Source organism: Podarcis vaucheri (assembly GCF_965113315.1).
Source record: "Podarcis vaucheri genome assembly, chromosome: 6".
In the NCBI taxonomy this organism is placed as follows: Eukaryota; Metazoa; Chordata; class Lepidosauria; order Squamata; family Lacertidae; genus Podarcis; species Podarcis vaucheri.
This window is the reverse complement of record NC_138764.1, coordinates 67,300,143-67,319,098: the sequence shown is the minus strand read 5'-3', so window position 1 is coordinate 67,319,098 and position 18,956 is coordinate 67,300,143. Positions and strand designations below refer to the sequence as shown.

The following is an 18,956-nucleotide window of genomic DNA, read 5'->3' as shown; positions in this document are numbered from 1 at the left end:
CAAGTGCATACTTTGCATGCAACAGGCTCCAGTTTCAATCCCTTCCACCTCCAGGCAGGCATGGGAAAATCCTTCATTTGAAACCCTGGAAAATCGCTTCCAGTCGGTGTAGACAATACTGAACTAGATGGGCCAATGGTCTGATTTGGTCTAAGGTAGCTTGCTTGCTTCTGTCTCTGCCTTCGAGTACCAAACCCCAGAAACCTAGAGATGGGCAAATCTATCGATTTTGGTTACTCATTTTCCCACTCTTAAGTTCAGTTTTCCACTTTTTGTATTACTTTGTGTGTCAACTACAAATATTATGGCTCCGATCCAATGAAAAATTGTAGGTGGCCAAGCTGGTCAATTGAGGGGGGGTGCCCAATAAAGATATTGCCTTACTCAGGCAAAGTAGCTTACTCACAATGCCATCGTGCATATATAAGCTGATTGATACAAGGCACACTTGCTTTGAGAATGTATGGGGTGTGCCTCATAGAAGCTGTCATGCATCATGGAGAAGTGGGAGGTTTACCAAATGTCACCTTTCACTTTACAGATGTCACCTTTCACTTTCTTTAAATTTACTTCACAGGTGAAAAAGGGCTGTAAGGCTTGCCTGCCTGTGAGGGGAAACCCACACTTGTTAATACTGTACAACAAGGCTTCCTTCCACTTTCTCTCTATGGGTTCAAATCAGTGGTGCAATTGCCAGGCATAAATGGCATTGAAGAGGTGTTGGAAACCCAGCATAAAGGCAGGGAAACTACAGTATAGAACTGGATACAGGAAAGGGGGGGGTACTGCCAGAGAAGGGGAGGAGGGATAATTCTATAGGGTTATATGGATTGGGCAAAAAAAGGTGTTAGGTGTCGTGGAAAAGATACTGGTCAGAAGACACTAGAAACAGAAAAATTATACTGTACCTAGATGCAGTGATACTTGTCTATAGTTAGGTCTTTGGGACAGGTGGTCACTGTGAGGTCAGAAAGAACAGTCAGTTCCACAATCTTTTCTCTTTTCAGGTTTCCAGCCCAGAGCTACCATTCAGAAAAGCTAGACGGCCAAAATCAGGCAAAGAATGCCATGGTCTCAGATGTGGCGCTGGTTGCTGTCCCATCAGCAGTGCTGACATCAGATTTTATTTATTTATCTACCACTTTTGGGGGGTGTATGGGGTGTCAGGGGAGGACTGCACCTCTGGTGGGGCACACTTTGGATACCCACCCTGCACTCACCTGTGGCTCCTAGAAGCTGTCAGCATGCGGCAGCAGCCTCATGGAAGCGGTTTCGGCTGGCCGGCTAAACCACGTGTGGGTTGGTCTCAAACCCTCGATGTTTCAGGGACTTCCCCTCCGTGAGAAGATAGGCTTCAGTGGATTGAGTGGATGAGACCAATAGTGGGTTCAAAGGTCAAGACCGTTTCTGCATGAGCTGTATAGGGAAGTGAGGGGCAGATGAGACTCATCCACCTGGGAAGGGAGCCCATCTAGGAGAAGGAAAACTCTGATCCTAAACCTCCACTGCTTTGTGGGATATCTTCAGGAAAATAAAGGGCCTTTAAGGAGTAACCCCTATACAAATTAGGAGTGGAGTCCCTAAGATGGTTTGATGGTGCCTTCTTCCGGCAACTCCAGCAGCCAAGCTGGTGCCAAACATATTGCTCTGCTTTCCTTTGGACCACATCAGTGAAGCTGAGAGGAGGGTCTTGTCATCTGGGCAGCCCAGGACCTCCATACACACTGCAGGCTTATGGCCTGGAGAGGTCACTTTGGTGCTACTACTGCAGCAATTTGACTTCACCCCTGGAGGCACACTCCATTGTGTCTTGAGGCAGAGGGATGCCAACAACAACAAACAATGCTTTGAGAGTAATGCTTGTAGCAGTGGCAATGGCCACTAGATGGTAGCATGCCCCAATAGGTGTTCCACCCTGCCTGTCTTGCAATTACGAATTGCAATTGGCAATTTATGACTATGGCCCTTTATTATAATTTTTAAATGAATATATTTATTTTCAAGACTGCTTTTTAGTACAGCTGGTCCAAACATATTCAGACAAAAAAGCTATAATTTTAAAAATTGTTATTTGTATGTGATTTTCTGTATTATCTGTTGAGTGTTTAATGTGCTTAACATAAAAAACATTATTACTTACATAAAATAAAATTGGTTGTAGTTAATGTTTTGTTCTGACATGATCAGCACCAGAATATTTTTCTTCTGAAAGTGCTTTGCAGTTCATAACAACTACTAGAACAAGTTTTTACATTCCTTTTTAAAGTGCACTCTCTTCTCTGAAACTCCAGCATGTCATGCTTTCTGTAAATTTTCTGTAAACAGAATTGAAGACCAATGATTCAAGTTGGTTGCATCTAAAAGTGCCCCTGAAGAAGAGTTTACATTCAAATGTGCTGGTCTCAATAAGTAGCCAAAAAAACTGAGATCAAGTCCTGTGTGACTGGTTCCTGAACCTAGGCTCTAGATTAGTTCCTTGCTCTAGATGGAATTGTACTCCCTCTGAACAAATAGGTTCATAGTCCAGGAGTACTCCTGGATCCATCTTTGTCCTTGTAGGTCCAACTGATATTAGCTGCTGGGGAGACTTTTACCAGCTGCAGAAGGTATGTCAGCTTCAACTGTTCCAGGACAGGGTTAACTTGGCCACAGTTGCTAGTCACTTGAGCCCTTGAAATTGATTGCTGCAATGCTCTGTGTGGGACATCCTTTAAAGCTGGTCTGTAAACTGCAGCTGGTGCAGAATGTAAGTTTTTGAGCAAAGCAACCTATTGCCACCATGTAACATCCCTGTTAAAGGACATGCATTGGCTACTGATATACGACTGAGCCAGGTTTAAAATTTTGTTATTAGTAGTTCTATTTTTTCTAGAAAAATAAAGGTGCTGGAACTCACCCTTGTTCTCTTATAATGGCAATGGAGGCCACCTGAGAGGTGCCAGAATTGAGTTCCGGCCATTTCTGGCTGGAAAAAAGGCCTGGTTATTAGTATATACAGTGCTTTTTTCTACAAAAATGTTTAGGAGTACTCTCATTTTCCTACTCATATTGAAATACTGCCCCTGAATGAGGCCAAACTGAGATTCACATAAGGCCCTAAACTTGGGACAAGGTTACTAAAGAGGGCATTTTCTTCCTTAAAAACATGCCCTGTTGCTGACATCACTTGAAGAGTGCCTCCTAGTTGTGCTGCATTCTCATGAAATCCCTCTTGGAGCAGGGCCTTTAATATGGCAGAACTTGCCACGTGGAATAATAATAATAATTTATTATTTATACCCCGCCCATCTAGCTGAATTTTCCCAGCCACTCTGGGCGGCTCCCAATCAAGTGTTAAAAACAGTACAGCATTAAATATTAAAATATTAAATATTAAAAACTTCCCCGAACAGGGCTGCCTTCAGAAGTCTTTTAAAGATAGGATAGCTGCTTATTTCCTTCACATCTGAAGGGAGGGTGTTCCACAGGGTGCCACTACCGAGAAGGCCCTCTGTCTGGTTCCCTGTAACCTCACTTCTCACAATGAGGGAATCGTCAGAAGGCCCTCGGCGCTGGACGATGGGGGTGGAGACGCTCCTTCAGGTATACAGGACCAAGGCCGTTTAGGGCTTTAAAGGTCAGCACCAACACTTTGAATTGTGCTTGGAAACATACTGGGAGCCAATGCAGATCTCTCAGGACTGGTGTTATGTGGTCCCGGTGGCCACCTCCCAGTCACCAGTCTAGCTGCCACATTCTGGATTAATTGCAGTTTCCGGGTCACCTTCAAAGGTAGCCCCATGTAAAGCGCATTGCAGTAGTCCAAGCAGGAGATAACTAGAGCATGCACCACTCTGGTGAGACAGTCCATGGGAAGGTAGGGTCTCAGCCTGCGAACCAGGTGGAGCTGGTAGACAGCCGCCCTGGGCACAGAATTAACCTGCGTCTCCATGGACAGCTGTGAGTCCAAAATGACTCCCAGGCTGCGCACCTAATCCTTCAGGGGCACAGTTACCCCATTCAGGACCAGGGAATCCCCCACACCCACCCGCCTCCTGTCCCCCCAAAACAGCCAACCTGTCTTGTCTTGTCAGGATTCAGCCTCAATCTGTTAGCCGCCATCCATCCTCCAACCGCCTCCAGACACTCACACAGGACCTTCACCGTCTTCCCCATTTGGAAATAAGGCACACACCAATGATTTTAAGGCTTTGGTGTATGCAAAATGCCTTTTGTTACCCAAGTACATTCAGAGCAGTGATATGCTGCTGGTCACTACGAAGCTGTAGAGTTGTTTCTGGTGCTGTTTTTGATTGGTTTCTTATGTATTTATTTATTTATTTACTCTTTAGTACACCACTGAAAGTTTTTTTTTTAATCAAAGCAGTTTACAAGTTAAATAAATAAGATGCTTTCCTACATCTGGAGGAATCCTCCCTTCTTCTCCTGAGTTTTCTGTCTTGCGGGTCCCCCTCGTAAATGGCAACCTCGTAAACATTGTTTTGCCAAATGATGACAACATACTATATGCTTGTTGTACATATTAATCTCTCCTCAGAACCTGTCTTTTCCCTGAAGCCTTTGACTCAGCCACTTAGTTCCTATAACACCATAGCAGCAGTGGCTAACCCCCAGCAGTGACTAATCTACACTCTCACCCCGTAATTTTTTCTAGCCCTCCCAAGACTCCTCCCCTCACAATTTTTGGCAGTGGCAGCAAAAAGGAGAAACAAATTAAAGTAGACACAGCACTGGGGTGTGTGTGGAGTGGACAGCATCCTAATGAGCAAACAGGTTTTCCCTGGTTATCAAACTGTTTCCTCCTTTCACAGAACTTCAAGAGTTGGGATTTCAAAGGAATCACAACATTTGCTACCGGACATCCTAAAGGTATCTCAGTTGGGAGCCATGAAAGTTTTACAATGAACTTTATTCAAATTAACGAACTTTATAAAAAATATATGAAATGACCCAGGCCATCATTCCACAGGGGAAATTAGATATTGCACACTAATGCATGTAATAAAGCCCTAGCAGTATTTTAATAAATAGAGGCCCCAGGAGGCTGCAATTTTGAGCAGAAGGGGTAAAATGGATAACTCTTCCCCACTGATCATTTCCCCCTACAAGATTTTTCCCCAAAGCAGCTTTCTCTCTCAGGTGCTTCCAGATATAATTTCAGAGTTGGTGAGATGCAGGTAGTCTTTATCCCTTTAAGGCATACTCACAGTGATGAAATCTTGGGCATTGAGCAATTCTCCATTTGGAAACATTTGACACTTCCTTGTTCAATATGTTCTCTACCATGGCCTTGACTTACACAATCTTGGAGCAATAGACTGTTATCAAAAAGATCTTTTCCCACCTATTCTTCCTGCAGGGAGGAGACTCTGAAAACCACTTTTCAAGGCAACTGGCAAACTCCTTATTATTCAAGAAGCCTGAAGCGAAAATCTGGAGTTGCCCACCTGTCGTGTAAGGAGGAATAAGTGAATGTTGTTGAAGGAAAACAAAACTCTTACGGTAATTCCTTTCTTAATAAATGGCGAAGTCAACAAGCATCTTGGAAATGATTGCTTCTCATTGAAGTACAATTTCCTTTACGCATTTTTTTGTCCCTTTCTCTGAAACTTGTTTAACTATTTGTTAACAGCACGCACAATGCTGGCACTCTTTTTCAGGACAAGTTTTTACATACCGTACATTTACATTGTAAGCCGTTTGCTCTTTGCTACGTGTGCAAAGCTGTTTGGTCTGCTGTGCACCTGATTTCTAACCATGCTGGGGAATGTTTTGGACAAGCTGGTCCTTTTGAAATGGGAGGGGCTCCACTTAAACCAGAATGGAGCCAGACTGTTGGCACTTTCAAGAAGGTGCCACAGCAGCTTTTGAAATAATTACTGGGGAAAGCAAGCAGGAACTGAGGAGCTGACTGTTTAATTATCTGTTCTAGGACCTCTCCTGGTATCATTGTCAAGCTGACTGGTTGGTAGTTACTTGGGTTTTCTTCCCCCCTCCCTTTTTGAAGATGGGGAGAACATTTGCCCACCTCCAGCCTGCAGGGACCTCACTTGTTCTCCAAGAGTTCTCGAAGATTATTGGCAGAAGTTATGAGGCTACATCCTCAGCTTTTTTCGTACCCTTGGGTGCAGCTCATCAGGCTCTGGAGATTTGAATTCATTTAACGTAGCTAGGTCTTACCATCTCTTTCCCTATCTTGGATTGCAGCTCCCTCCATTTATTCTGTTATCTCCAGGCTGGGCTTTTGTTTTGGGTGAAGAGAGAGGCAAAATAGGTGTTAAGCAGTTCTGCCTTCTCTCTGTCACCCAATAGCATTTCTCCATCTTCTCCATGCAGAGGACCTACTACTTGCTTGTTCTTCTTCCTCTCGCTTTGAACATAGCCAAAAAAACCTTTTTTAAAACCTCTCTGGCAAGCCTGAGCTCATTCTGATCTTTGGCCTGCCTCACCTTCACCCTGCAACTGATTCTTCCTATGTGATTTTGATGTCTCCCAATCTTCTTTCTTGTTGGAGTTGTCTGCCTTTGTACCTTCAATATTTCACCTTTAGGAAATCCCCCTCCATTTTGGACTCCCTTCTCTTTCAGTATTTTTGAGGCGCCATGAGTTCCTTCTTCCTGTGCTAAACAGTGACAGATTCTGTGTTTGTGCATACTGTTCCTGTCGGTAACAAGCTAGAAAGCAACCAAACAAAAACCTTCCTAGTTTGGAGTCACCATTAGCCGTGTTTGCTTTTGCATTCACGTTGAAGCTCTCCGGCACAGTTCCATCCTGAATAAGAAAAACGTGAAGATTTTTTAATCCCATGAACATTAAAACTGGACAGTTACCAGAAACATCAAAGACAAGCGCTCTTGCAACATGCTCTCTGCAGCCTGTGATACTCCCTCTCCCAATATTCTCACCATAAGAGCCCAACTGGCTCTGGGGAAAAACCTGAAATCACAGTTAAATTTGAAACCAGTACAAATTAGGCTTTCTTTCTTTCTTTCTTTCTTTCTTTCTTTCTTTCTTTCTTTCTTTCTTTCTTTCTTTCACCAAAGCTCTGATATAGCAAATACAACAATATATTCTATTAGAAAACCAGCCAGTTTTTTTTATGGTTTTTGCTATTAAAAAAACACTCAGATAAGTAATATGTTTAAAAAGGAGGTGAAAGAAAAAGGGTATGAGGAAAAGGATTCGAAGTTCCAAACAGAAATTGTTAATAATGATCGTAAAATCATATCAAAAATGTATAAAATCCTACTAGAATGGCATACGATGGATGAGGAGGTGAAAGAGGTAATGATCCACTGGGCCAGAGATCTAGGGTACAGTATAGAGCTGGAAGAGTGGCAAAAGATATGGAATCAAAATCTGAAATTCACAGCATGCATAACACTAAAAGAAAATGCCATGAAGATGGTATATAGATGGTACTTAACACCGGTTAAATTGGCCAAAATGTATAAGATCTGTAATAAATGCTGGAGGTGTAGAGAGAAAGAGGGCACGTTTATGCATATGTGGTGGGAATGCGAGAAAGTGAAGGGTTTCTGGGGAAAAATATATGATGAAGTAAGGAAAATGCTACAATATAGCTTTGTTAAGAAACCAGAGACCTTTCTACTAGGAATAACCAGAAGGGAAATTAAAAGGAAGGATTTCAAACTTTTCCAATATGCAATAACTGCCGCGAGGACGCTGATAGCTCAAAGGTGGAAACAAGAACAAGTACCGACTCTGGACGAATGGAGAAATAAACTAATTGATTATGCGGAATTAGACAAACTAACGGGGAAAATTAGATTTCAAAGAGACCATAAGTTTTTGGAGGATTGGGGAAAATTTAGAGAGTATTTGAAAACTATATGTGAGGAGAATACAACGCTAGTGTGTTTTAAAGAGGCTTTGTGAAAAGTGAGGAATATCGCAAAAATGTAAATAAGGATATAAAGGAATTACTTAAAGGTGATACTATATATTAAGAAATGTGTAAATAGGAGAATTATTATGGATGACTGTCAGAGGAGTGGAGGGAGGTTCAACAAACTAAAATACGTGATGTGGAAAATGGAAAGATGGAAGTTTTTATAGAAAATGTAATAAAAAATATTTGCAAAAAATAAAATAAAAAACCACTCATTGAATGATCCAGTATCCACCGAACCATTATGTGAACCAAAGAATATGCTGCTAATTATGTAAACTTTACATGAATGGAAGTCAAGAAACTAATTTCTTGACTACTGAATATGTCATACTGAATATGTCATAATGTGTTAGGAATATTTTCAGGGGTCCTGCTAACTCTGAAAAAAATGAAAGCAAAACATCTAGTTCAGTTTCTATTGTGGATCATGCATGTGTGTTGTCCATCAGGTGAAAGAAGGATCATAAGGAGCTTGTGGTTTGTTGTTAAAGATACTTCTTACTATATAGTCAATGTGGTATCAATGATAATTTAACGGTCATAAAAGGTAAAGGTAAAGGTACCCCTGCCCGAATGGGCCAGTCTTGACAGTCTTTACCCACGGTCATAGCCAGCCCCAAATAGCTGGGAACTGTAGTTTTCCTGACCACAGAGCTACAATTCCAGCAATATTAACAAACTACAGTTGCCAGGTTTTCAAACGGGGTGATTTTAAAATGCATGGTGTGAATGGAGTCATAGATAAACCAAACAGTAGCCAAGGAGTGAATGGTTTGCTTCCACACTAACTCTTTCCCCTAGATCTAGTTACAGGTAGGCAGCCGTGTTGGTCTGCCGTAGTCGAAACAAAATTAAAAAAATCCTTCCAGTAGCACCTTAGAGACCAACTAAGTTTGCTATTGGTATGAGCTTTTGTGTGCATGCACACTTCTTCAGATACTTCTCCTTTCCCCTAGAGTATTTATCACTCACTTGGTATAGCGCATCGGGAAGTTTATGTTGCTAGCCTGTTCCACACTAGCATTTTCTGTGTTTGCCGACTGCTTTTTTAAAAATCTGATTTGTGCTGCCTTTACCAACTTCTAATATATTTGCATTACCAGTTTTGACAGGCAAAGCATTCCCAAGACTTAAAGGGAGAAATGGGCAGTGACATACTTGTCCCCCCCCCCCCCGCTATTTCGAAGTTGCCATTGTATGTTTTGCAACCAATCCTTTCCACATTGGGCAGCACATATAATATGCAAATCTATGACCCCAGTCTTTATCCATTACTCTAGGAGTACTGCAGATTCTACTTTTCATTCTAAAAATATAGATTGCTGCAAAATGATAATTTCCTGAAAGAAACTGACACCCAGACACCTTTCACTGCTAGTTGTGTGTGTGTTTATTCTTATAATTTGCTTTCTTCTTCAGATATAAGTCTGTATCTATGTTAATACTGAAACTGAATAAATATATATATATTAAAAAATCACAAAATCACAAAACAGAGAAACCAGTAGGAGAACACTTCAATCTCCCAGGACATTCTATACAAGATCTCAAAGTAGCTGTTTTACTACAAAGGAATTTCAGAAATAGACTGGAAAGAGAAGCTGCTGAATTGCAACTCATTACCAAAATTAAAACCATGGAGAGACCTGGTCTGAACAAAGACATTGGATTCTTATCTCATTATACATGACTAAGCCATTTTTCACCTTCTCACCTCTTGCCTTTTCCTGTAAGACCTATTGCAGTCGTTAAGAGTCGTCAACAGGCTCATCTCAGCTATCTGCCAATCTCCCATTCCCACCACCCTTCTGAGTAATACCCCTCCCCACCTTCTCACTATATAGAAGGATCTGGCAACTTCTGTTTCAGTGTATCTGAAGAAGTGTGCATGCACACGAAAGCTCATACCAAGAACTAACTTAGTTGGTCTTTAAGGTGCTACTGGAAGGAATTTTTTTTATTTAAAAAAATATATATTGTGAGATCTCCATGATCAGGACCATCAGGACACAGCTGACTTCCCGTGGTAAGCCTGAGGTTGTCCAGGGGGGTGGGGAAAAGTAACAATGACTGTATTTGATTTTTGTGTTATGCCACCCACCCACCCGTGGCAGTCATTTTGTGATTGGTGCCCACAGCACTTTCTCAATATTCAAAATGTTCCCACTGGTCCAGTGGTAATTGAAAATTCTCTGGTGGGCTGTGGACTTTCCTCCCGTCTGCTGGAAAGAAAGGTGATTGGCTCTCCTCCCTTTGTTTTTCCAAGGGCTTACCAGAAAAACACTCCCTTTCATTCACTGCAGAGAGGTTCTCTAATGCTCCAGTCTTCTCAGCTCAATCATACCTGCTTCCAAGAAAACACAGACAGGAAATTAGTTACAATTGTGGGGTGATGTGAAGAAATGTCTGTGAACAGGAGCTCTCTTCCAGCAGGTATGTTGCAACTCTGTGCTAGACATGCCTATAGAGTTTTATTCAGATGATTAGCAAAGGCTCATTAGAATCACCCCAGAAGACACCTGCCTGAGGCATTGGTTTGTGCAGATGAACAATTCCCAATCACAGGTGATTTGTTTGTGGCGGGTGGATCAATTATCACACTTCTGCTACATTCCTGGGATGTGTGGGGTGTTAGGGGAGGGGTAGGACTTCTGATGGGGGACACATTGTGTTTCTTCTGGGGTAGTTTCTCCACCTTTGGAGCTCTCACCTGCGGCCCCTAGAAGCTGCCAACAAGCAACAGCAGCCACACCCCAGGAATGGCTTTAGCTGGCCGGCTAAACCAGGTGGGGGTAGCCAAGGGGTCTAAAACTCTTGGTGAATTGGGGACTTCCACTGCATGTGGTGTCTCCCTACTTGTGGAATGTTCTCCCCAGGCAGGCTCACCTGGCACCTTCATTACATACCTTTAGGTTTCAGGTGAAAATGTATCTCTATAACCAGGCCTTGGGCTGATTAATTTTTATTTATTTATTGCTTTTCTTTATTGAATTTACTTAATATCATAACATGATTATATATGGTCTTTTGAAAAAAAAGATTACAAAACAATGTCAATTCAAAATACAATACAATTCACCATACATATATACATGTAAGAGATTGTACTCCCGCAATGCCTTTACCTTTTCTATTTTCCTGTCGTACAAAACTTAACATTATACTAATTATACTGTCTTGAAGTTTCCTATTAATTTTTAGAACCTTTTCATTCATATATACAGAAATCATTGAAATGCTGTCAAAGAAGCCACCCCACTGTTATATTTCTTTAAGTAGTTCTTGAACATGTCCCATTTTTTAAATAAAATTTTGGTTAACATTACCTCTCATGGGCTGATTAACATTTGGTGACCTTTTAAATGTGTTTGTGGGAGGAGACTTATTGGTTCATTTTTGTTTTATTATGTATTTTGTGTTCTCAGTTTGTATTTTTATGTTGTGAACCACGCTGATCTTTGGATTAAGAGTGGTATACAGATTTCATAAATAATGATAATGATAATGATAATGATAATACTCAGATGAGGACAAGTCCTCTATCTCTTCTTGTCAGTCGGCTGCAAGTCTGTACACATATGAATTTAGTCAGCAAACAAGGTGTTTTGCCAGGTTTCACCTGTCTGAGAGTAAGTCCCATTGACTTACTACTAGGGATAGATAAATCTGACAATTGTGCTTTCTCTCATGTTCACATTCCCCAGTCAAATTCCATTCTTCACATTTACAGTTTGTCATGGGTGGGGCGTGGAATCCTCAAGAAAATTCATCAAAACTCTAGAGTGCAATTCTCCTCATAAACACATTTTTGTGTTGGTTATAAACAATACACACATTTTTGTAAGTGCTTTTTCTCTACTAGAAAGATGTTTAGTGCTATTTTCACTAATATGTATTTATATGCACATTTCCCCCCAGTATATGCATTTGGTCAGAGAATTTCATCACAAAATTCAGAGAACTGTGAATTTTTAATGATAGCTGCATTCTGGTTTGCATATTGGTTCGAAAAGTGTGAATTAGGTGGTTTCTCATTTAAATGCAAACAAAATCTGATTGCTTCTTCATTCTGGCTCACTATTTATGCCATTGGTTGCTCTGAAATGTGTATTTTTTTCTGTTGGGCTACTACATACAGTTTGTCTTTCTTAATAGCCTATCAAAAATGTGCTTCTGCAAATTTGGCTATTAAAATTTTAGCAATTTTTTGACACCCCTTGGGCTCCACTTTTCACTAGCTGCCCTACCCACGGCCCCACCAGCCCAAATAGACACCTGTCACTACTGCTTATCCTGGGACATGAGAGAGCCATTACTCAAAACAGCTGTACCTTTGTGAAATTCAGGAATAAATAGGTCTATTCCATTTGGGAGATGCTTATCATCTGCCATAGGTAACTGCAGCGCATGGTTGATTCTCAATTTAAGGATAACAAGGATGCCAGCCATGGTGACATTTCTGTTAAAGCTGAAGAGTTTTCTCTCTTCCATCCAGCTAGCTACACCTTGAATACACCAGGAGCTTACACTGTCATGCGTGAACTGGGACTGTGCTGAATGTTCAACCATTTCTAATTTCAGTGTAAGTGCAGTGCCATCAGGGGCCAAAATATTTGTGAAAACCCTTCATGATTTGAATTCTCCCTTTCAGCAGCACAGTATATTGTTTGTGGGTGCTACATGCTAGGGTTTGGTCAAGGTTAGAATTTATGTGTGTTTAAGATGTGTGTTTATGTATGTTTAAGATAGATCTGTGCATGTTTTTAACCTGTGTACCAGATACTTCTAGTCATTTAATTAGCAGGTGTGAAAGCTAATTATTCTGGACAGACTTCTTAAATTGTATATTGGGTACGTCTTAATCCTAGTTGAAAGGTAATGGAGTCAGACTACCGTATTTTTCACTCTATAACACGCACCTGACGATAACACGCACATAGTTTTTAGAGGAGGAAAACAAGAAAAAAAATTCTGAATTAAACAGTGGATGTATCATTTTGGTGCTTCATGCTGTGGCATGAAGACATGTGATTTGACGGTGAGTTTGGGGTAGGCCAATGCAAAAATCCTGAGAATCCATGCAGATCTGTGCTTTGTAATCACAGCAACCGGAAACAGCTTTTACAACTTTGTAAACAAAGCAACTGAAAACAGAAGAGGGTGGGCAATAAGACCCTGAGGCAGAATGCAGGAAAGCAGCAGCCTCCTCTCTGCAGCGCGCGATCTGAGTTTTGCCTGATTTTTGCCCCTGCACTTGGGCCAGTCGGCTCCAGGGACCACACATTTGCTCAATAACACGCACAGACATTTCCCCTTACTTTTTAGGAGAAAAAATGTGAGTGTTATAGAGAGAAAAATACGGTAATTTCCTTTGAGGTAATGGCCTGGGAATAATGAGCCATTAGCACATCAAAAGGATGGGGCCTCTTCCTGAGTTAGAAAAGGCAGAGACAATGAAAGCTGAGGCAACAGTGTGCTGCAAGCTGGCAGGAGGAAGTTAGGGGTTAGAGTGACAAGACTGATTTGCTGCTGGGCTGCAAGGCTGCAGTCATGAGAAGGACAGGAAGTGATTCTGCAGAACCAATCCATCTAGACCAGTGTTTCCCAAACTTGGGTCTCCAACTGTTTTTGGACTACAATTCCCACCATCCCTGACTAGCTAGCTAGGCATGATGGGAGTTGTGGACCAAAGACAGCTGGAGACCCAATTTTGGGAAACACTGATCTAGACTCAGGTGGTATATATGTGTAAATAAACCATATATTATAAAGACACCACAGTCTCTGCTGTGCCTCATTGTCCAAAAGGAAACACAGGCTCTGATAAGCATGCCTGGTACCCCTGGAATCTCACACAATTTAGAGATTAGCATAGTGTGTAATACTATTAAAAAACCCAATGAAGTAGTCTTTGCATTCTGTCCCTTGACTGCTCAGATATGGTTTCTAGGAAGGCTTCAGTACTGGCATTTCTGGTTAAAGACAACTGTTTGTATTCAAAGAACTATGCAAAATTAATTTTTGTAACTGAGGAAAGTTTGAAAAGCAATTTCTAGCATAGCATGAGGGTCAGCTGATATGTGTACGCTCAACATTCCCACTGGGTAAAACCCCCTCAGAATCAAAGAATCATGGAATTGTAGAGTTTGGAAGGGATCCTGAGGGTCATCCAGTCCAACCTTCTGCAATGTATGAATCTCAACTAAAGCATCCATCACAAGTGGCCATCCAACCTCTGGTTTTAAACCTTCAAGGAAGGAGAGTCTGCAACCTCCCGAGGGAGACCGTTCCACTATCAAACAGTCTTACTGTCAGAAAGTTAGTTGGAATCTCCTTTCTTGTAACTTGAATCTGTTGGTTCAAGTCCTTCCCTCCAGAGCAGGAGAAAACAAGCTTGTTCCATCTTCTGTGTGGCAGCCCTTTAGATATTTGAAGATGACTATCATGTCTCTTTTCCAGGCTAAGCAAACTCAACTCCCTCAATCATTCCTCTTAAGGTTTCCAGACCCTTGACCATCATGGTAGCCCCCCTCTGAACATGTTCTAGCTTTACATATCCCTCTTACATTGTGACACCCGGAACTGGACACAGTAATCCAGGTGTGGTCTGACTAAGGCAGAATAGAGCAGGACTATTACTTCCCTTGAAAGGGACGCAGGTGGCGCTGTGGGTTAAGCCACAGAGCCTAGGACTTGCTGATCAGAAGGTCAGCGGTTCAAATCCCTGTGACGGGGTGAGCTCCCATTGCTCGGTCCCTGCTCCTGCCAACCTAGCAGTTCGAAAGCACATCAAAGTGCAAGTAGATAAATAGGTACCACTCTGGCGGGAAGGTAAACGGTGTTTCCATGTGCTGCTCTGGTTCGCTAGAAGCGGCTTAGTCATGCTGGCCACATGACCCGGAAGCTGTACGCCGGCTCCCTCAGCCAATAAAGCGAGATGAGCGCCACAACCCCAGAGTCGGTCACGACTGGACCTAATGGTCAGGGGTCCCTTTACCTTATTACTTCCCTTGAATTGGACACTATCCTTCTGTTCATGCACTCTAAAACAGCATTAGTCTTTTTTTCTTTTTTTTTGCTGTGTCACACTGTTGAATCAGGTTAAATTTGTAGTCTACTAAGACCCCTAGATCCTTTTCACATGTACTACTGACAAGCCAGGTGTTCCCCATCCTATATTTGTACAGCTGGTTATTCCTGCCTAAGTGTAGCACCTTATGTTGGTCCCTATTGAAATTCATTTTGTTAGTTTGGGCTCAGCTCTCCAATCCGCTAAGGTCATTTTGAATCCCAATTCTGTCTTTTGTGGCTTTAGCTCCCCCTCCAAGTTTGGTGTCATCTGCTAATTTGATGAGCACCCCTTCAATTCCTTTGTTCAAGTCATTTATAAAGATGTTGAACAACAATGGGCCCAGGACGGGCACTCCATTTTTCACTTTTCCCCTTGTATATACCAAAGTAGCTCTTTGGATGTTGATGTGAGAAAAAAACAACGAGTCCTGCAGCACATTCAATGCTGACACATATGTCATAAATTATGGCACAAGCTTTTGTGGACTGGAATCCCTTTCTTCTGATGCATGAAGTATTGTATAAGGAAGTGGACTCTAGTTCATGAAAGCAGTAAGCCACATCAAATGTGATAGGATGCACTTCTAACCGTGTCTTTTCATAAATAGGTTATATGGGATTAGGACTGCAGCTTTAGTCTTGAAGGTACTATGAGACCCTTGGACAATTTCCTATGACAGTTGTCCCCTCTGGAAGTTTTTACCATGAAAGGCTTATAAGCACTCATGATAACACCCACCCACCCCCAAAAAATTCCCTCGTCCCTGAAGGCCTGGGTTGTATAGCTAGAGTGAATGGTGTGATATCTGATACCATCAATATGTTCAAACCTTATGGTTATGTGTATGTGAGAATGTGCAAGGCAGAGTTTCACAGGAATTCTGCAAGGCAGCAATAAATAAAGTACATGATCCTAAGCCACGTACATTTCCCAGTACTGCTTAAACCCTGCAGCTATAAACTCCTACACTTACTCTCATGGCAGTACAAATAAATAGCACAAAGCAATATTGATTTCATCTGCTACGTATTACATGGGGTGCAGTTGTCCCTAGCTCTCAGAGCCAGCACAATTAAAGTATGTTGCAAAGCCTCAATCAATCACATTTTGAGCAATTTGAAGTTTCACTCTGCTACTGTTCATTCTGGATGTGCCATTATGTAAACTGTCAGAACAAAAACTTAATGGGATTATGATTTCACCACGACGGCTGCTTCCCCCACCCCCCTTTGAAGCCTGAAATCTGCTTCACCAATAAATTTGTCTCGATTTCTGCTAAGGGTTGCCAACTTTTCTGACTTGGCTGTGTTGCCTTCAGTTGCTGCCTGCCAAAGACATTTAGCATGTTGAAGCTGTTTCTGGCATTGAGATCACAGTTGGCAGAGTGGCATCTGAAGTGTCTGCATCCCCAGTTGCTGTGAGAAGCAGGGCCAGAAATAAAAGGAAAGAGAAATGGTATTCCCATTTCTACCTCCCCATGGAGTCAGCTGTCAGTTCCTACATCATAAAGCCAGAAATATCGCTAGGACTTGTTTTTCCAGGTTTGGAACTCTGAGCCCTGGGAGCTTGTAATACACACCTCCAATACAAAATGAGCATTGCAATGGCCTTTCCCTTTCCTACCCACCCCACCCACAAACCCTGACCCACCAACAATCCTCCAACCTCCTCCTTGCCACCCAGATGGCCAATCACTTGTATGCTGTTATTGTGATGGCAAGCAGGAATAATTAATTCCATCATATACCTTTAGGCGCCAGGCAAGCACGTTCCTTTTTAACCAGGCCTTTGGTTGATCTTATTGACATCCAACACCCTTTTAGAATGTGGCTTTTTGGGGGGGGTGGAGGTTATTGGGTTTCTGCTTTTGGTTTGATTTTATATGTTGTAGTCTTGTTGTGAACTGCCCTGAGACCTCTGGGTATAGGGCGGTGTATAAGTTGAATAAATTATAATAAAAATAAATAATTATAGCCACTGGAAAATGTAATTTTCCTGAGAGTTAGCGTAAATATCTTCCTTCCTCCTTGCAATCACCAGATTTCAGTATTCAGCACTAGATTGATACGACACACTATTAAAGTTATGGGTTATCAATGTCTATATGTAAAGATGCATCTGCATATTTGGTGATGAGAGAATAAGAGCTGTCAAGGTTTTGCTTGAGAGGGATCCTGTACCTTTGACAACAATATGTGTGTTGAGTACAAGCAGAAATTCAACAGATGAAGCTTTTCCTGGCATGCACATGCTATAGTGCAGGGGTTGCTAACCTTTGGCCCTCTTGATACTGATGGACTCCAATTCCCATCAGCCTCGGGGTGGGATGATGCAAGTTGTCCACAATATGTGGCAGGTACAGGTTCTCCACAACTGCTATAGTAGGAAGAGTGTCATATGCTGAACCTCTGCTTGATATGCTGCTGTTAAAAGCACAGAACCCAGCCAGAAACAAAATATGGCAACCCCAAATAATAAAATAAAATAAAATAAAATAATTGTAGATAACATTTCCAGAGTCACTCTTGAGAGAAGCCAAATGTCTCAGACCTTATAACAGTGTGTTTTCAGAAGGTTGATAGACACAAGGGATTAAGGAATCAAAGTTTTCCTCACCACTTCTCTCCATGTCAGGAATTTTTTTTTTTTTTTTTTGCATTGTCAGCCTGTTTTCAAATGAACTCATCCAGTAAAATTTCTACCTAACATAGCAATTATTTTCATTTGTCAAAGATGGGAAGGTAAAATTCATGTCATAAAATTTCCTCAGTGGCAGCTCCATAATGCTTTCACCATCGCCTTCTTTGTAGGATGACGATTTGTCCTTCTGTGAGAGCAAAGCTCTTAATTGCTAGGCAAGGTTGTCTCTCTACAGTCTAGTCAAACCTGAGGTTTTGGTATTTGCAAAAGTATTTAAATTTAGCCAATTAATTCATTGGGTCATTAGTTAAAAGAAAGGTGATTAAGCAATTAAAATTGTATCAGCAGTTTGAGCTGCACATCCAAGAAAACACATATCCCAGAGTGTGCAGCCATTCCTACGAATGGTTTATTTGGGAATGGTTTTCTCAAGAGCCTTGGTTCCCTTTCATGTCCAGGGTCAAGGAAAGAAACAAGCTACAGAAAGGGATAGAGAACATTTTCCACCTCAAGGGCCACATTCATTCATAGAGACGCTGCCATAGGCCGCACACCAGTTGTGGGCAGGGCCAGAGATAAAAGTGTGTAGAAAAACAGCTGTGGCTCTTATCTTCTTACTGTATGCTGCATTCCAGCCAAGCAAAAGTCAAGGTTTTTTTATTATTATTTTTACTTATGCCCACAGTGCACACCCACATCTCTTCATCCTTCATTCAGGCAAGGAAGAGACATTATCTCAGTCAAGGGCACATTCCATTCAGTCAAAAACACTCATGGAGGACACGGAGCATAACTAGGGAGGGCTGTGGCCTGGAGAGATGGGTTGTAGCCTGAGAAGGGCATGACCTAGCGAGAGTCCTGAGGATTGGAGACAGAGGCCTGGGGGGCTGCAGTCAGCCACAAAATCCAAGGTACCCACTCTTGCTACTACTATCTACTAAAGCCTGTCGGTAGATTTTTCAAAACCAATCCATTGGATAAAGATTTGGTGACTCCACAATGATAAGCCTGGAACAATACTTTTTAAAAACATATATTAAAAAGTGGGACCTGTGACAGGCTGTGCCATCTATCCATCCACCCAGCCAGTCATATAAAATGTCAGATGCTTAAGGAAGTCAACTCACGTTCCTCTTTCCTTCCTGCATTTCTTATATCCTTCCTCCCCAACCAACATTCAACATTCCATGGCTTATAGGGCTTTTTTGGTTTGTTTGTTTTTTGTGTGGGTGGTGACCTCTTTTGGTGGCTTTAAAATAATATTTCTTCTTCTGCAAACCCTGGGATTTTCCCAAGCAGGCTAATAACTTGCTCTTGTTTCTCAGTAGC

At 41.8% G+C, this 18,956-nt stretch overlaps 1 protein-coding gene across 1 annotated transcript in view; it reads right to left on the bottom strand.

Moving 5' to 3' along the window:
• LOC309534725 (interleukin-20-like) overlaps positions 1 to 12,484 on the bottom strand; it is a gene marked incomplete at both ends in the record, with an annotated part of 38,575 nt that extends 26,091 nt beyond the window's left edge. The window contains one exon of the mRNA XM_082227034.1: positions 12,247 to 12,484. Coding sequence (XP_082083160.1) covers positions 12,247 to 12,484 — 238 coding nt within the window. The remainder of the gene's footprint in view (positions 1 to 12,246) is intronic.
• Positions 12,485 to 18,956: the final 6,472 nt, after the last annotated feature.